General features: G+C 40.7%; 1 protein-coding gene across 1 annotated transcript in view; it reads left to right on the top strand.

Annotated features, from left to right (window-relative positions):
- The window catches only part of LOC124605932, a 136863-nt gene extending 124376 nt beyond the window's left edge, over positions 1-12487 (top strand). Inside the window, exon 7 of the mRNA XM_047137890.1 lies at positions 12379-12487. Coding sequence (XP_046993846.1) covers positions 12379-12438 — 60 coding nt within the window. The 3' untranslated portion in view covers positions 12439-12487. The remainder of the gene's footprint in view (positions 1-12378) is intronic.
- Positions 12488-15754: the final 3267 nt, after the last annotated feature.

The raw sequence follows: 15754 nt of genomic DNA, 5'->3' as shown, positions 1-15754 counted from the left end.
TGCCAGGAAAATGCATCCCTGACCATAACAGAGACACCATTGCCTTGCACTAGATCTCTTTCGTTTGCACCACACACAGTGCCTCCCAGCTGCATGGTGCAGTCGAAAAGCGATTCGTCCGACCACAGCACGTTACGGCGTGTTCCAGTACGCATCCCTGGTGATTGGCGATAAGTGCAAGTCGTTTTGCCCAATCACGTTGGGTTAAAAAGTGGTACCAGTGTGTCACGCCGGTTCCCATACCCCATGGAACACCCATGTTCCTGTGGACTGTCCACTGGGAGATGTGTCTAGCAGGTCCTGTGTCAAATTGAGGCGTGATTTGTTGCACTGTTGCCTTTCTGTCACTATTCACGATCCATCTCAGATGTCTCTGGTGACGGTCATCGAGGTCGGCTGGAAGGCCGGTAGTTTGTCTGTTGTGGACTGTGACACCATCATTCAGCCTTTCCGATACATCCTGGACACGGTTGAACGCGTGAAGCCTGATTCCTGGACCACTGCCGATATCGAAACTCCTACCCCTCGGTCACCGACCACGATATCCCGTTCGAGCGGCGTCAGCTCACGACGATGTTGCATGTTACACGTATCACTTGCACAACCATTTCTCAGAAAGTCTCCTATCCAACAGCAGCTGACACAGGGACCATGCGGTACGCATACTCCTTACCTGCGCCATCGGTGCCCCGCTGTCCCATGAAATTTTCTAAGTCTTTGCGTATACACCACCTGCCGAAAGAGTGAATCACCCAGAAGTGGAGGAGCAAAGGAAATGAAGCTTTACAGGTTGAGTGTGATCTGAGATTGGACGACATAGATGTATCGCACAATTTACCAATCATAGTGGCTCGTGAGTGAAGGGGTGGGACAAACCAAGAACAGATGTGTTCAGTGTGTGAAAGTTCAGGAGAACGTGCTGGTCAGAGCAACAGCAGAGAACTCTGTACGTAGGCAGGTCATTAAAACATGGGAAACACTTCTTGTCTTACTATTGTTGAAAGATAACTTCTAAGACTGAGCTCAGCCAACGACTTTAACACGTCAGAAATGTAACGGGTACTCTGCAAATTAACAGCTATGCGAACCAAGGGTGATGGTGTTGTGTACTGACACCCCATACCATCACCCAAGGTGATGTGCCTTTATTGTAATCTACACTTCCTGTTGTACCGATTTTTTGAAATATTGTTAGCAATGGGTAAAGTTAAGAAATTAGGGAAGGGCAGTTTACAAATGACTGATGAGGAGGGTGGAAAAATCGGCGTAACCCGTGGTAAACTGTCAGTCGTTAATAAGGTGATACGTGACCGTGAGAAGACAATTAAGAACCTCAGCGCCAAAATTGGCCTTGTAGAAAAATGGCTCTTCAAAATAATATCGGACCTCATAATGAAAATTTAAAGCGAAGGCAGGTTCTATCACTGATCTTGCGATATGCAGTTATAGTTGCTATAATGATGGGGCTGACCAATGGCATTACTGCATTAAGCCGACCGACTTGATTAACACTCTCGAACAACTTTTGCTGTAAAAACATTTAGAGAAACAATTTATGACAAGAAAATCTGCATGGGGGCTTAATTAAATATAAAATGATATAAAATATTTTTAGATTTTTAGTCGCTGTCTGTCCGATTACGCAAGTCTCGTAAACGGTTGCCCCTGACTAGAATTATTACGCAATCTGACTGCAACAAACAATGAAAGAAAATTTTTTGTAAACACAGTTAATTAATTAAGTCCCCAGCAACTATAAAACCTACAAAACCAATAAGCACAAGAGTAGCTGTTCTGTATGTGGGAGTGTGACTCAACATACACATCTGGCAACGTTCTTCTCCAACAAGACAAGAATTTTTAAATACCAATTATACTGACGTGATAAAAGAAAATTAGAAAAACTATAATTACGCAAGAAAACCAGAATTCACTCTAATACAAGAACACAAGCCAGATGCTTTGTTGACTGAACCTGTAATGACGCATTATTTCAGACACACAAATAATAAAAGAACATTGTGGTTTTTACCTTCATATATATTGACGAAATGCACTCTGATCATTACAATAACATCTGCTATCTCTCCCATCAAATAACTGGATAAAACATGGAACAAACACTCCTTACTACAACATCTCGACAAGCCTTGCCCACTCGCACATCTCAACACTGACTGCCTTCTACGAGCTCTGCCCACGCACTCACTACTAGGAGTTCTTAACAGGCACTGTGGAGGCGGCTTAATAATACTCTTTGGCGCAATCTCTGGCGCAGTGGCTCAGTGTAGCCACCTTTCAAATCTTTAAAATAATGTGTAATTACCAACTGCATCTCATTAATTTTACAATTATCATAAAATATACAAAAAAGAATGAAACCACCTTCTGCAAAATGTGCAATCAGGAGGAGTGCCAACAAAAGAAAAGATAGTAGTAGATGCTGACGTCACATTATTTGTTCTCTAAACAAACTACAAATAAAAAGTTGACACGGAACACTTTTAAGTTACGTGTATACTCAATGCCATCTTTGGATTCCGGAAGCTGTCAGTACTCCTCGAAAGTGTTTTACTGTAGTATGACGATGTCTAATATTACTCTGGCGACGTGCGCTCTCCTCGGAGCTTCCTCACGTGGGTGTGGCCATTGTGTCGCTCCATACAGAACCGAGACTAGTCTGAAGAGACAACGAAGTGCCGCCTGCAATGTACATGGTTGTAACTCGGCGCACCACAGCCTTCAGGCGCTAATAGCGTGGGACCGTTTAAATACACTTATGAGAAAACCGTCCCGAAACACATGTTCTACAAAACGCTAATGTTTGCTGCGCATGCACCCAGACATCAATGTGGGATATGATCACCATGCACACGTACACGGGCCGCACAACAGGTTGGCATACTCTGGATCAGGTGGTCGAGCAGCTGCTGGGGTATAGCCTCCCATTCTTGCACCAATGCCTGTCGGAGCTCCTGAAGTGTCGTAGGGGTTTGAAGACGTGCAGCGATACGTCGACCGAGAGCATTCCAAACTTGCTGGATGAGGTTTAGGTCTGGAGAACAGGCAGGCCACTCCATTCGCCAGATATCTTCTGTTTCAAGGTACTCCTCCACGATGGCAGCTCGGTGGGGCCGTAAATTATCATCCATCAGGAGGAAGGTGGGACCCACTGCACCCCTGAAAAGGCGGACATACTGGTGCAAAATGACATTCCGATACACCTGACCTGACAGTTGCTCTGTCAAAGACATGCAGGGGTGTACGCGCATCAATCATAATCCTACCCCACACCATCAAACCACGACCTCCATACATGTCCCTTTCAACAACATTAAGGGGCTGGTATCTCGTTCCTGGTTCACGCCAGATGAAAACACGGCGAGAGTCACTGTTCAGACTATACCTGGACTCGTCCGTGAACATAACCTGGGACCATTTTTCCAATGACCGTGTGCTGTGTTCCTGACACCAGGCTTTACGGGCTCTCCTGTGACCAGGGGTCAGTGGAATGCACCTTGCAGGTCTCCGGGCGAATAAACCATGTCTGTTCAGTCGTCTGTAGACTGTGTGTCTGGAGACAACTGTTCCAGTGGCTGCGGTAAGGTCCCGAGCAAGGCTACCTGCGGTACTCCGTGGCCGTCTGCGGGCACTGATGGTGAGATACCGGACTTCTTGTGGTGTTGTACACCTTGGACGTCCCGTACTGTAGCGCCTGGACACGTTTCCTGTCTGCTGGAATCGTTGCCATAATCTTGAGATCACACTTCGTGGCACACGGAGGGCCCGTGCTACGACTTGCTTTGTTTGACCAGCCTCCAGTGGCCCTAATATTCTACCCCTCATAACGTCTTCAATATGTGTTCTTTGAGCCATTTTCAACACACAGTCACCATTAGCACATCTGAAAACGTCTGCCAAATTACTCGCTGCACCGTACACTGACAGGCCCCAACACACCTTTGCGTATGTGGACTGCTGCCAGCGCCACCGTGCGACGACCGCAGGTTAAATGCACCGCATGGTCATACCCCGAGGTGATTTAAACCCACAAACCGCCCACCAGAGCGTTGTTTCACCATGTATCAGCATTATTCTTAATTTATGAGCATGAGTGTAGTTCTCCTGAACTCGTCAATTTCAAATTTCATGCCTTTCTCCACCTTGGACACGCCGTAACACACTCGTCTCACAAACAAACAACAATAGAGTGCGATTTCTCTATGACAAAGACCAAGTGTGGTATTTCATTATATAATAATTTAGATGGCATTACGCCTGTGTTCTTTCTGTCGTCGCAAATCATTTGCAAATCCGACCATCTAGTACACTCCATGCGAATTGGAAGTTTCTAACATTCCGTCTTCATAGTGTTAAAATTTTAATGCCCACAAGTGTACATGTGGCATTAAAAAATAGTCCGAAAGGATTTTTTTTTGAGCCAATGTAATCCAAAACGTAAAGCGATCACCGGAATACTATCCGAAACGAGTGTGAACACCAGAAAACGTATCCCAAGTGAAAGATATGTTCCAAATAAGTTCGACTCAAAAGAAATGCTAATTAGCTGTGCATGTGGGAGCTAGCCAATCATTAGAACATTGTAGGAAAGGACCTGCATCTTAGTCCATATAAGTTCCAGACCAAGCTGTACTTTTTCGTTCTCTGAACGAAAAGATACTGGGACATTTGGCTCCTCAGCTTTTCGTTTCACCAGGTGAGGCCTGTTTCAATTAACGTGAGTACGCGAACTTATAACGCAACCATAGCAAGGCGCGTCGACGTGGGGACGCCAGCGTATTCGTTTTCGAGAGGCCATTAACAAAGAAACTTAGATCAGTAAAAATCAATTCCCGACTCATTTTTAATGAGTTACTCACGGGCGAACTTGTTATCGTATGATCCACTTTATTTCAAATTCTCCAAACATTAAATGCTAATTTTCTCCAGATTAAGTATTCAGAGAGGAAAGAGCCCTAATAAGGGGACAGTAATCCAAAATCTAAATTCTAATGCTTTCATTTTGAGAGAATCTGATTATTCGCTCAAAATGTCGGCAACTGTTAATTTCAGGAAAAAAAAAACTTCTCTTCTTCTTTGTATACGGGACGCAGTGCTACAAAAAGGATTGTGTTTCGACAGTTGTTGTCAATGCAGAATGGGAAACCTCTGTGGTCAAAAGTCTTTCTCAGGTCTCAAAGTCCCAGCCGGCAGTCGTTTACCACTACCTCTGCTTGCAGTTGGTACACGGCCCACTTTTTGAGGTCGGGAGCTGATCGGAGTTCGTGTGTTCCTAACAGATGTCAAAATCTCAGAGTGCACCCGCCCCAGCCCCACTTTGCCACCTTCTCTTCGGACCAGTTGTTGCACCAAGATCACTTCGGCGCGGGCGTAATGAAATGCCAGCACTTGCCGCCTTGAGTCAGATTAATGTTTGCCAGCACATTATCTTGAGCAGATCATAAAAATGTCGACCCTATATTTAGCTGTCTCTGTGATATGCTAGTATTCTCCCCAAATGAATTCAGCTCTTTCCTGTTCTTTAAAATTCATGGGTGCGTTAATTTTTTTATAATTATATATATTGATTACTGTCTCTTTTCATCTGTAGCTTATCTTTTCAGTGACGCCTGCTGTCGGTTACACGTTTATAAATTTTAGGGTAATACATCCCATTATTACACTTCACTCTGTTTTAATTAGAGTTGTATCCTCTGTTAAATTTCCTCAATTTTCTAATTAATTAGGATTCCTCTGCAAGTAGGATCAATGTTTACTGCCTGCCTTCACTGGCACTGAGATATCAATTAAATTCCTGTAGTTTGCAGTTTTCCGCCCCTAGATGCAGAGTCAATTTCTACGTTCAGGGAACTCCGTGGCGAGCCGTTTACGACCGTCGTTCGACGTTCAACGGCCACAGCAAGGGAGTTAACAGCCTCACGGAACACGCGTCATTTTGTATCAGGAATCGTTTATCAGTACGCTGCACCGCAGTTGAATAATGTTGAGACTGTTATTTGCTTCGTAATTTTCAGGCCAGTTTTAATTTCTTCATCTCGTATGTTGAAACGAGGTGGTATCTTGATTACTTTCCTGTGATTTTCCTTGCCATCGCAGAAACTTACACGACACCTTCGAACATTCTTTTTCGCATACTCGTTCTTAAACTGTTTTTTCCTTCCTACTACACTTCACTTCGTGTGTATGTATGTCTAGAAGAGTGTTACTAATGGCGTACTAAGAAAAAAAATTAAGCAAAGATGTGTTTCTGACTGCCAATAGCGCACCTTAATTTTCAGGAAAATAATTGCGAAATCGTGGTATTTGTGTCAGTCTTAAGGGGGGTAGGACGTGAAACGGGCGGCCTTGGAGCAGGAGAGGCACCACAGGACATTTTAATTTGCACTATACTTTTACAAATAAATTCATAAAACTTTGTCAGCATGACGAAGGAGGATTCAGGATTCACACTCATAGCAGTGGAAGTTGAAACGTTCCCTTTGAACAATTTATACATGACTGTGCTTAAACTGACATACCATATTTTTAGAACAACGCAATCTGACTTTCAGAAATCCCTACAAAAGAATGGCCCTGACTAATATTAACCTATGCATTTCGCAAATCGCTTACCTCACAAAAATCTTGGTTACTCAAACTACTGCAATACAGCGAGCGCCACTACTGCCAGCTAAATAAAAGATTCAAACTACGGAAGGCACTAACTACTGATAGGCATAGTTAGCAAATGAAAGATTTTGATAGAGAACAAACAATGTATTTACCTTAATAGTCATAATATATATAGCAGTTCATGACAAATTACAAAACTCCGCCATCTCTCTCCCCACATCCACCACTGCTGGCGGCTCACCTCCATCTGCGCAACGCTACGCACTGTTAACAGCCCAACACTACAATGGCGAGTATTACAACAATGCAAAGCAGCCACAGACTGCACACAGCACAACCAGTGATTTTCATACAGAGGTGGCGTTACCAATAAAAAAACCTAAACAGCCTACTTACATAGCCCCCATGCCCCCCACAAAAAATTTTACAAATTGTTTTGGGCAGTGGCCAATAATGATTCGATAAAATTTTTCATAATTACAATAACAAAGATATCAATTGCACACACTTATTGATACAATGTTGGTCAAAAGCTAAACTTTCTCACAGTCCATAAAGACAGTCCTGATCATTCATCACAGTGAACTTACAGTCTTTTTTTTTTCTCAAAGTCTGAGTAGTAAAAGAAAATGCACACAGAAGTAGTGGCTTTCCATGCAGTCTTGAAGAAGTAGTGTTGTCCTTCCAACGAAAAGACAGTGCTGACTCTTGACATGCAGACAGGTAATGGGCCACAACAGAGCTAACCCACCGCAGAGTCAGTCGAAGTTTTGAAGAATATTGGTACATAGGTCATCACAGAGTGGACCCACTATAGTCCTAGTAGAGATTACGATATTGGTGGGCCACCAGAGGTGCAGACCCACTGCAGTCCTTGTAGAAATAATGGTAATGGTGGGCCATCAAAGATGCAGACCCACTGCAGTCCTTGTAGAGACGGCCAGCAGCCATCTGTTGCAACTGTGCAGGTGCACAATCACCATCGAAGATCTTACGGACAATATAGCAAGTCCATAAACCACCACTTGTGAACTCACAAAGTTTTTGAAAGTGTCCTTAGAACCAGCAATGCTGTTATCCAGTCCCTTGCTGAATTATTAACACACATGCAAACACTATCAGTCCCTACTTCTCACATATTGTCCATATACTATGACCAACAGAAACGTGTGCAGTGAAATGTAACTTAATTTGAAGAACTGGTGTCTATACAATTATAAATTTACAACATGAAAATACAATTACAAAGGTACAAAATACATCATTAAAGAATGTAACAGTACAGATAACATTTGTATCGAAATAACATATACATCAGTGTTACAGGAATTATGACATAAGTACATACATAAAAGATCGGAATAACTTTTGAAACATCAACTTCACACATGAGCATTAAAACAAAACAGAATAAATAATGTCTAAACATCTTCACAAAGAAAATAACATAGTTTTTGAAAAATTCTACAACATAAATCTTATTAGCTAAACACATAAACACAGGAAAAAGACAAATACACAAGGGTACACAAACATATAGCATAATAATACAAAAGGAAAGGACAGGGTTTGTTTTACTGCAGTATTTTGCAAACAAAATTTTCTTTACTATCTCCCTTCATACATCATTATTCCCAAAAAGTCCTATCTATACCTGGTTTCTGTATTCTGTTTATATTTCTTGCAAAATAATTATTTCTTAGTGCACAATACTCATTTTTGCCAAATCTGTTTCTTATAGCTTCTCAATGCATTTCTTCCAAATCATCGCAACTCATTCTCTTATATAGTCTACCCCCTCTTAAGCTAACTTAAATCTACTGAGCTCAGATGTTAAACTAAGGGGCGAGGCAATGCAGCAGCACAAAACAATTAACACAAACAGCAATGAAAAAAATGGAAATTTGCAAAGCAAGCTACAGTAAATCTAAATTACCAAGCAATTCAACATTACAACTAATATGAGGCAATGCGCAGCAAACAAGAAAAATAAATCTGGCTTAGCAGAGTAACACAAATTAAAATTCAGTAGCACTATGCCTGGCAACCAGCAGCAGAAGCAAAGGTAATAAATTATATCTAAACATGACAAAGCTCAAGCAGAAAAAATAGTACATTAAAGACAACAATGCAGACAAGGGAAATGTATATTCACATCTTAATGTCTATGTAATTAAAGTGGTGCACCACAACAACTTATTGTAAAAAAATATTACCATGTACTTGAAAAGAAAATTATGTGTCCAGTTACTGTTACTAGTCCCTTCTTATTGTTCTTTCCTTTCCAAGTGCTCCTTTTTTTTAAGAATGTGGATTACAAAATTATTATTTAATAGATCTTAATAATCATAATATATATAGCAGTTCATCACAAATTACAAAACTCCGCCATCTCTCTAGGACGGGTGGTAGGGACAGAGCATCGAGTGACATTATACTGAGTGCACTATCCGAAAATTACCTCGAGCAATTAAACAGAGAACCGACTCGTGGAGATAACATATTGGACCTACTGATAACAAACAGACCCGAACTTTTCGAATCTGTATGTACAGAACAGGGAATCAGTGATCATAAGGCCGTTGCAGCATCCCTGAATATGGAAGTTAATGGGAATATAAAAAAAGGGAGGAAGGTTTATCTGTTTAGCAAGAGTAATAGAAGGCAGATTTCAGACTACCTAACAGATCAAAACGAAAATTTCTGTTCCGACACTGACAATGTTGAGTGTTTACGGAAAAAGTTCAAGGCAATCGTAAAATGCGTTTTAGACAGGTACGTGCCGAGTAAAACTGTGAGGGACGGGAAAAACCTACCGTGGTACAACAACAAAGTTAGGAAACTACTGCGAAAGCAAAGAGAGCTCCATTCCAAGTTTAAACGCAGCCAAAACCTCTCAGACAAACAGAAGCTAAACGATGTCAAAGTTAGCGTAAGGAGGGCTATGCGTGAAGCGTTCATTGAATTCGAAAGTAAAATTCTATGTACCGACTTGACAGAAAATCCTAGGAAGTTCTGGTCTTACGTTAAATCAGTAAGTGGCTCGAAACAGCATATCCAGACACTACGGGATGATGATGGCATTGAAACAGAGGATGACACGCGTAAAGCTGAAATACTAAACACCTTTTTCCAAAGCTGTTTCACAGAGGAAGACCGCACTGCAGTTCCTTCTCTAAATCCTCGCACAAACGAAAAAATGGCTGACATCGAAATAAGTGTCCAAGGAATAGAAAAGCAACTGGAATCACTCAATAGAGGAAAGTCCACTGGACCTGACGGGATACCAATTCGATTCTACACAGAGTACGCGAAAGAACTTGCCCCCCTTCTAACAGCCGTGTACCGCAAGTCTCTAGAGGAACGGAGGGTTCCAAATGATTGGAAAAGAGCACAGATAGTCCCAGTCTTCAAGAAGGGTCGTCGAGCAGATGCGCAAAACTATAGACCTATATCTCTTACGTCGATCTCTTGTAGAATTTTAGAACATGTTTTTTGCTCGCGTATCATGTCATTTCTGGAAACCCAGAATCTACTATGTAGGAATCAACATGGATTCCGGAAACAGCGATCGTGTGAGACCCAACTCGCCTTATTTGTTCATGAGACCCAGAAAATATTAGATACAGGCTCCCAGGTAGATGCTATTTTTCTTGACTTCCGGAAGGCGTTCGATACAGTTCCGCACTGTCGCCTGATAAACAAAGTAAGAGCCTACGGAATATCAGACCAGCTGTGTGGCTGGATTGAAGAGTTTTTAGCAAACAGAACACAGCATGTTGTTATCAATGGAGAGACGTCTACAGACGTTAAAGTAACCTCTGGCGTGCCACAGGGGAGTGTTATGGGACCATTGCTTTTCACAATATATATAAATGACTTAGTAGATAGTGTCGGAAGTTCCATGCGGCTTTTCGCGGATGATGCTGTAGTATACAGAGAAGTTGCTGCATTAGAAAATTGTAGTGAAATACAGGAAGATCTGCAGCGGATAGGCACTTGGTGCAGGGAGTGGCAATTGACCCTTAACATAGACAAATGTAATGTATTGCGAATACATAGAAAGAAGGATCCTTTATTGTATGATTATATGATAGCGGAACAAACACTGGTAGCAGTTACTTCTGTAAAATATCTGGGAGTATGCGTACGGAACGATTTGAAGTGGAATGATCATATAAAATTAATTGTTGGTAAGGCGGGTACCAGGTTGAGATTCATTGGGAGAGTGCTTAGAAAATGTAGTCCATCAACAAAGGAGGTGGCTTACAAAACACTCGTTCGACCTATACTTGAGTATTGCTCATCAGTGTGGGATCCGTACCAGGTCGGGTTGACGGAGGAGATAGAGAAGATCCAAAGAAGAGCGGCGCGTTTCGTCACTGGGTTATTTGGTAACCGTGATAGCGTTACGGAGATGTTTAATAAACTCAAGTGGCAGACTCTGCAAGAGAGGCGCTCTGCATCGCGGTGTAGCTTGCTCGCCAGGTTTCGAGAGGGTGCGTTTCTGGATGAGGTATCGAATATATTGCTTCCCCCTACTTATACTTCCCGAGGAGATCACGAATGTAAAATTAGAGAGATTAGAGCGCGCACGGAGGCTTTCAGACAGTCGTTCTTCCCGCGAACCATACGCGACTGGAACAGGAAAGGGAGGTAATGACAGTGGCACGTAAAGTGCCCTCCGCCACACACCGTTGGGTGGCTTGCGGAGTATCAATGTAGATGTAGATGTAGATCCACCACTGCTGGCGGCTCACCTCCAACTGCGCAACACTACATGCTGTTAACAGCCCAGCTGCCCAACACTACAATGGCGAGTATTACAACAATGCAAAGCAGCCACAGACTGCACACAGAACAGCCAGTGATTTTCATACAGAGGTGGCGTTACCAATAAAAAAACCTAAACAGCCTACTTACAAAGTTCAAAAACATAACAAAACAAATTTTTTTACATGTGAAATTTCATCATTTTTTTCATTTAGTATTGGCTGCATTTGTTGCTGTAGGTACACTTTTCCTCATAAGTAAGAGAGATTCTTCGATGAAATTTGCACAGCATACAAACCATACTTACAGATGTATGACACTCTAGAATTTCCCAAATCTGTTAAAAACTGGGTAAAAATTTAGACAATTAACTATAAAACTCAAGTTTTCTCTAAACACGAAGTTTAAAATGTAACAGCCCATTCATTTTTTCATAGATTAAATAAGTTCTAGAGTTTCATACACCTGTAAGTACGTTTTTTAAGATGTGCAAAATTCATAGAGGAATCTCTCTTACTTATGAGGAAAAGTGCACCTACAGCAACGAATGCAGTCAATACTAAATGAAAAAATGATGAAATTTCACTTTTAAAAAATATTATTTTGTCGTGTTTTTGAACTTCCACTGCTATGAGTGTGACTCCTGCATCCTTCCTTGTCATGCTAACAAAGTTTTATGTATTTATTTGTAAAAGTATAGACAGTGCAAATTAAAATAAAAAATCCTGTGGTGCCTCTCCTTCTCAAAGTCGGTACGTTTGACATCGTACCCCCCCTTAAGCGCATTACATAGGATCTAAATATTTGGTGAAACACTATCTAAATAAATTAATTTAAAACTTCTGTACATGTTTACGTAAAAAATCGCACTTGCATGACACTTTCCAATATTCTTTTTCACACACTCATCCGTAAATTGTATTTTCCTTCCTACTAAACTTTACGTTATGTGTATGTATGTTGATATTTCAGATTCTTAATGGCTCGTACTCTCTCTTCAACATGCTGTATCAAGTCCAAGGCAACAAGTGAAGGATGTAATCTGGAAGAATACACGTTTTCGTAATGGACCTACCCTCAGCTCGTAAAATATGAAAAGACAACCACATTACTAGAAAGTGCATGCACAGCCACCAGCAGGTTGGGGGCAGCCTCCGGAAGGTCATAGTACCAATCAAAATCATAGTTCACTGTCAAGATTTTAAGCTACACCTTCTTGCTTCAGTGCTTCGGTTATTTATTTTTTGACGGTTGTAATAAAATAAACTGTTACTTAGGATGTCTGATCTACTCTCTCATTCCATAAAATAAATGTTCCTGTCCCAATACGCTTACACAATCCCTTTCTGCTTTTAATAATGTAGGGGCGGTCGTAGTGGATATTCTCGACAAGCGAAACAAGCTACCACTACAATTTTAACTCACACCGCCAAAGATTGAAATAAATAATGGGAAAAGCGTAAAGACAGAGTTTTCGTTTAGCATGGTTTAATACAAGCATTCCTACCATCCCAACTCACTGTCGTGATTATTGCCCAAATCAGCATATTTTCTCCTATGTGCAACAGGTTTAATTCGCCTTGATCACAGTGATAGTGTCTTAGCACGATTAAATTAAGTACAGAATCAGACAGCAGGAATCCACTACAATAATAGTTGACTAAAGGCTCATTTAAACAAGATATTGTTCATAGAGGCCTGCAAATACATTTATAAGAAGACTCACACATTTAATAAATTACGAACTACTGAAATAAATGACAAAAGTGCTGCTATTGTAAAGAAACATTGGTCAAGGGACTGACGGACAGCACTCTGTCATTAAAGAAAAACCACACCCACGAAATCATCATGGAACATAGATGAATAAGAAAAATCTAAAGTGTAAATTAAGCCGAGAGAGATGTATTACGTCTAGTAATGCTAGCAGAGCACCAGATCTTACGAGGTCAGGGATAGAATGTAGAAGACTGCCTATGTTAGCGGCGGCATAGAGGCATCTATGGTGTAGGTGTGGCCTCGATTACGAGCTACCATCGTAATTCCGTTATACTTAACTGTCATGACTAACGAGCGGTATAGCTGTAAATAGTTTTGCTCGACAAAACCAACAGTTCTACGCCTTAGCTTCTGATCTCTTAGGCATTCAGTTGTACTCTTGCCTAAGCTGTAGGTCCATGTGGTCTGGAAACAGACTGAAGCAAACGTAGAAGACTGGCATCCCCCTTAGAAAATAGACTACCGAACTGAGACCGACCACTAGCTTTGGGTGCTATTTAAAACCTTGTAACGTCCTTTAAATAAATGAAATAATAAACTCTACGATTACGTTGTTTGAATTTCTGATTTGTGGAATGGGTTCTGAATTCGAATTGTCGTGTTGCGTGTTGTAAGTGCAAGTGGTGTGCTTACTCTGTGTGATTGTTAGCAAACTTTATGTGAACTGATAGGGCAATGCAACTCCAAATACCAAAAAGAAATACAATCACTCCAAAAATACATTCAGCCCCTTAGGCAATGAGTCATATGGCCCTGTTCAAAACTGATAACTTTGGTGCACATAACAAATAAATTAAATTGTCTTCCCCCTAGAGCAGCACTGGTAGAACTCTATATATTGTGGCCTCTCGTGAAACATAAAAATATGCTAGCTACATGCTTAGCAGCGTGCAAAGTTTGTCATATCACTTGAAATACACATGAAATTCTTTTGTCTGATAAACGAAAACATTTTTGAAGACTCACTTCTATAAAAAATATGTGACATGGAAAGGGTCACGGTACTGAGTGTGGTGAATTACTAACACTGAGTTTGTTTAGCAAAATTATATTGCAAGTTAAGTTTGGTTTTTCAAAAACGTCTGACAATTAAAGTTACATTACTCAGAAAATTACATTATTTTTACAATGAGATTTACACAGCAAGTATTATCTGACTTCATTGATCCAACATAAATGCAAATCAAATTAAATATAGTTCTGTTATCAAATCTTAGAAGCATTACAAAAATGAAATATCTAACTAGCCTGTTTTATCAAAATGGTTTACGTACATTCTGGGGTTACTCAACAATTACAAATTATCAACCAACTCATCTATACTAATGCGCTGGCAAAAACGGAAATCATAATTATTTAACATCTTTACCTTGCTTACATGGAGACTTCTGCTTCCAAGTTCAACAATATTGTCAAGATAATGGTATACAATTGGCCAAGGGAAAGGAAGAGTCATGGCTGAAACTTACGAGCATGTTGAAGTGACTGCATCATAAAGTCAATTTCTTTTTTGTTTTGTACATGATCAACAACTTACTAGTGACCAATGTGTATTGCATTCAGTGTACCAATACATCTGAACTCCATAATCTAACTCATGGTGGCTTTCCACAGCACACCACAAAAACTGCCTACTCCATCGTCTTACCTTCACAGACAGCTACCTACAACTGTGCCCTAAGTGCTCTTTTACTCCAACGCTAGCAGTATCTCTGAGTCTGCAATATAAAGCCTATCAAATACATACATCGCTTATAGAATCATATTTGGGTGCCACATACAAATGTGCACCAGAGTACTCCTTTCACAACCCTCCAGAGGGGTTTAACAAATTTGACACATATTTGGAAGTACCTTGTACAACAAATGTGTGGTAAATTTATCTAACTCTATAACTTCATTAAACTCGAAAGAATTGATAGTATAAATCATAATCTGGTTATAGTATGAGTAAAGCATCTTGTAAACAAGGTTGCTGACAAATAAGTCATGTAAAGCAGAATCAGTATACAATCCTAATCGTCAAGATAATGGTATACGATTGGGCAAGGGAAAGGAAGAATCATGGCTGAAGCCTATGAGCATGTTGAAGTGACTGCATCATAAAGTCAATTTCTTTTTTATTTTGTACAGGTTCAACAACTTAGTAGTGACTGATGTGTATTACATTCAGTGTACCAATACATCTGAACTCCATATTATTTTCCTCATTCATGTGCAGAGATACAAGAAGTATTCAGCAACAGATTGCCAGCAACCACAGTTGACTATTACCATAATATCAGGAACATGATGACCAGCATCATCTCTGGTCTTCATAGCAGAGATTCTTCTGAGACCCAAACAACACATATAGTCACTTGTGTTGAAGTATGAATACCAGTAGTAAATTGTTCCAATACCATGAACAGAGGTAGGAGACTGGATAATGGAAGGTACAAAAATGTAGCGAAGGTAAGGTAGTGGAACACAACCATTTCTGCCTATGTCAACATCGAGTAATCTATCTGATCAGAAAAAGTTCAGCATCCTAATGGAATTACAGGCTGGATGAAGCAACAATGCTTTA

The sequence above is a fragment of the Schistocerca americana genome, chromosome 3 (genome assembly GCF_021461395.2).
Source record: "Schistocerca americana isolate TAMUIC-IGC-003095 chromosome 3, iqSchAmer2.1, whole genome shotgun sequence".
Lineage (NCBI taxonomy): Eukaryota > Metazoa > Arthropoda > Insecta > Orthoptera > Acrididae > Schistocerca > Schistocerca americana.
This window is presented reverse-complemented; position numbering and strand designations above follow the sequence as displayed.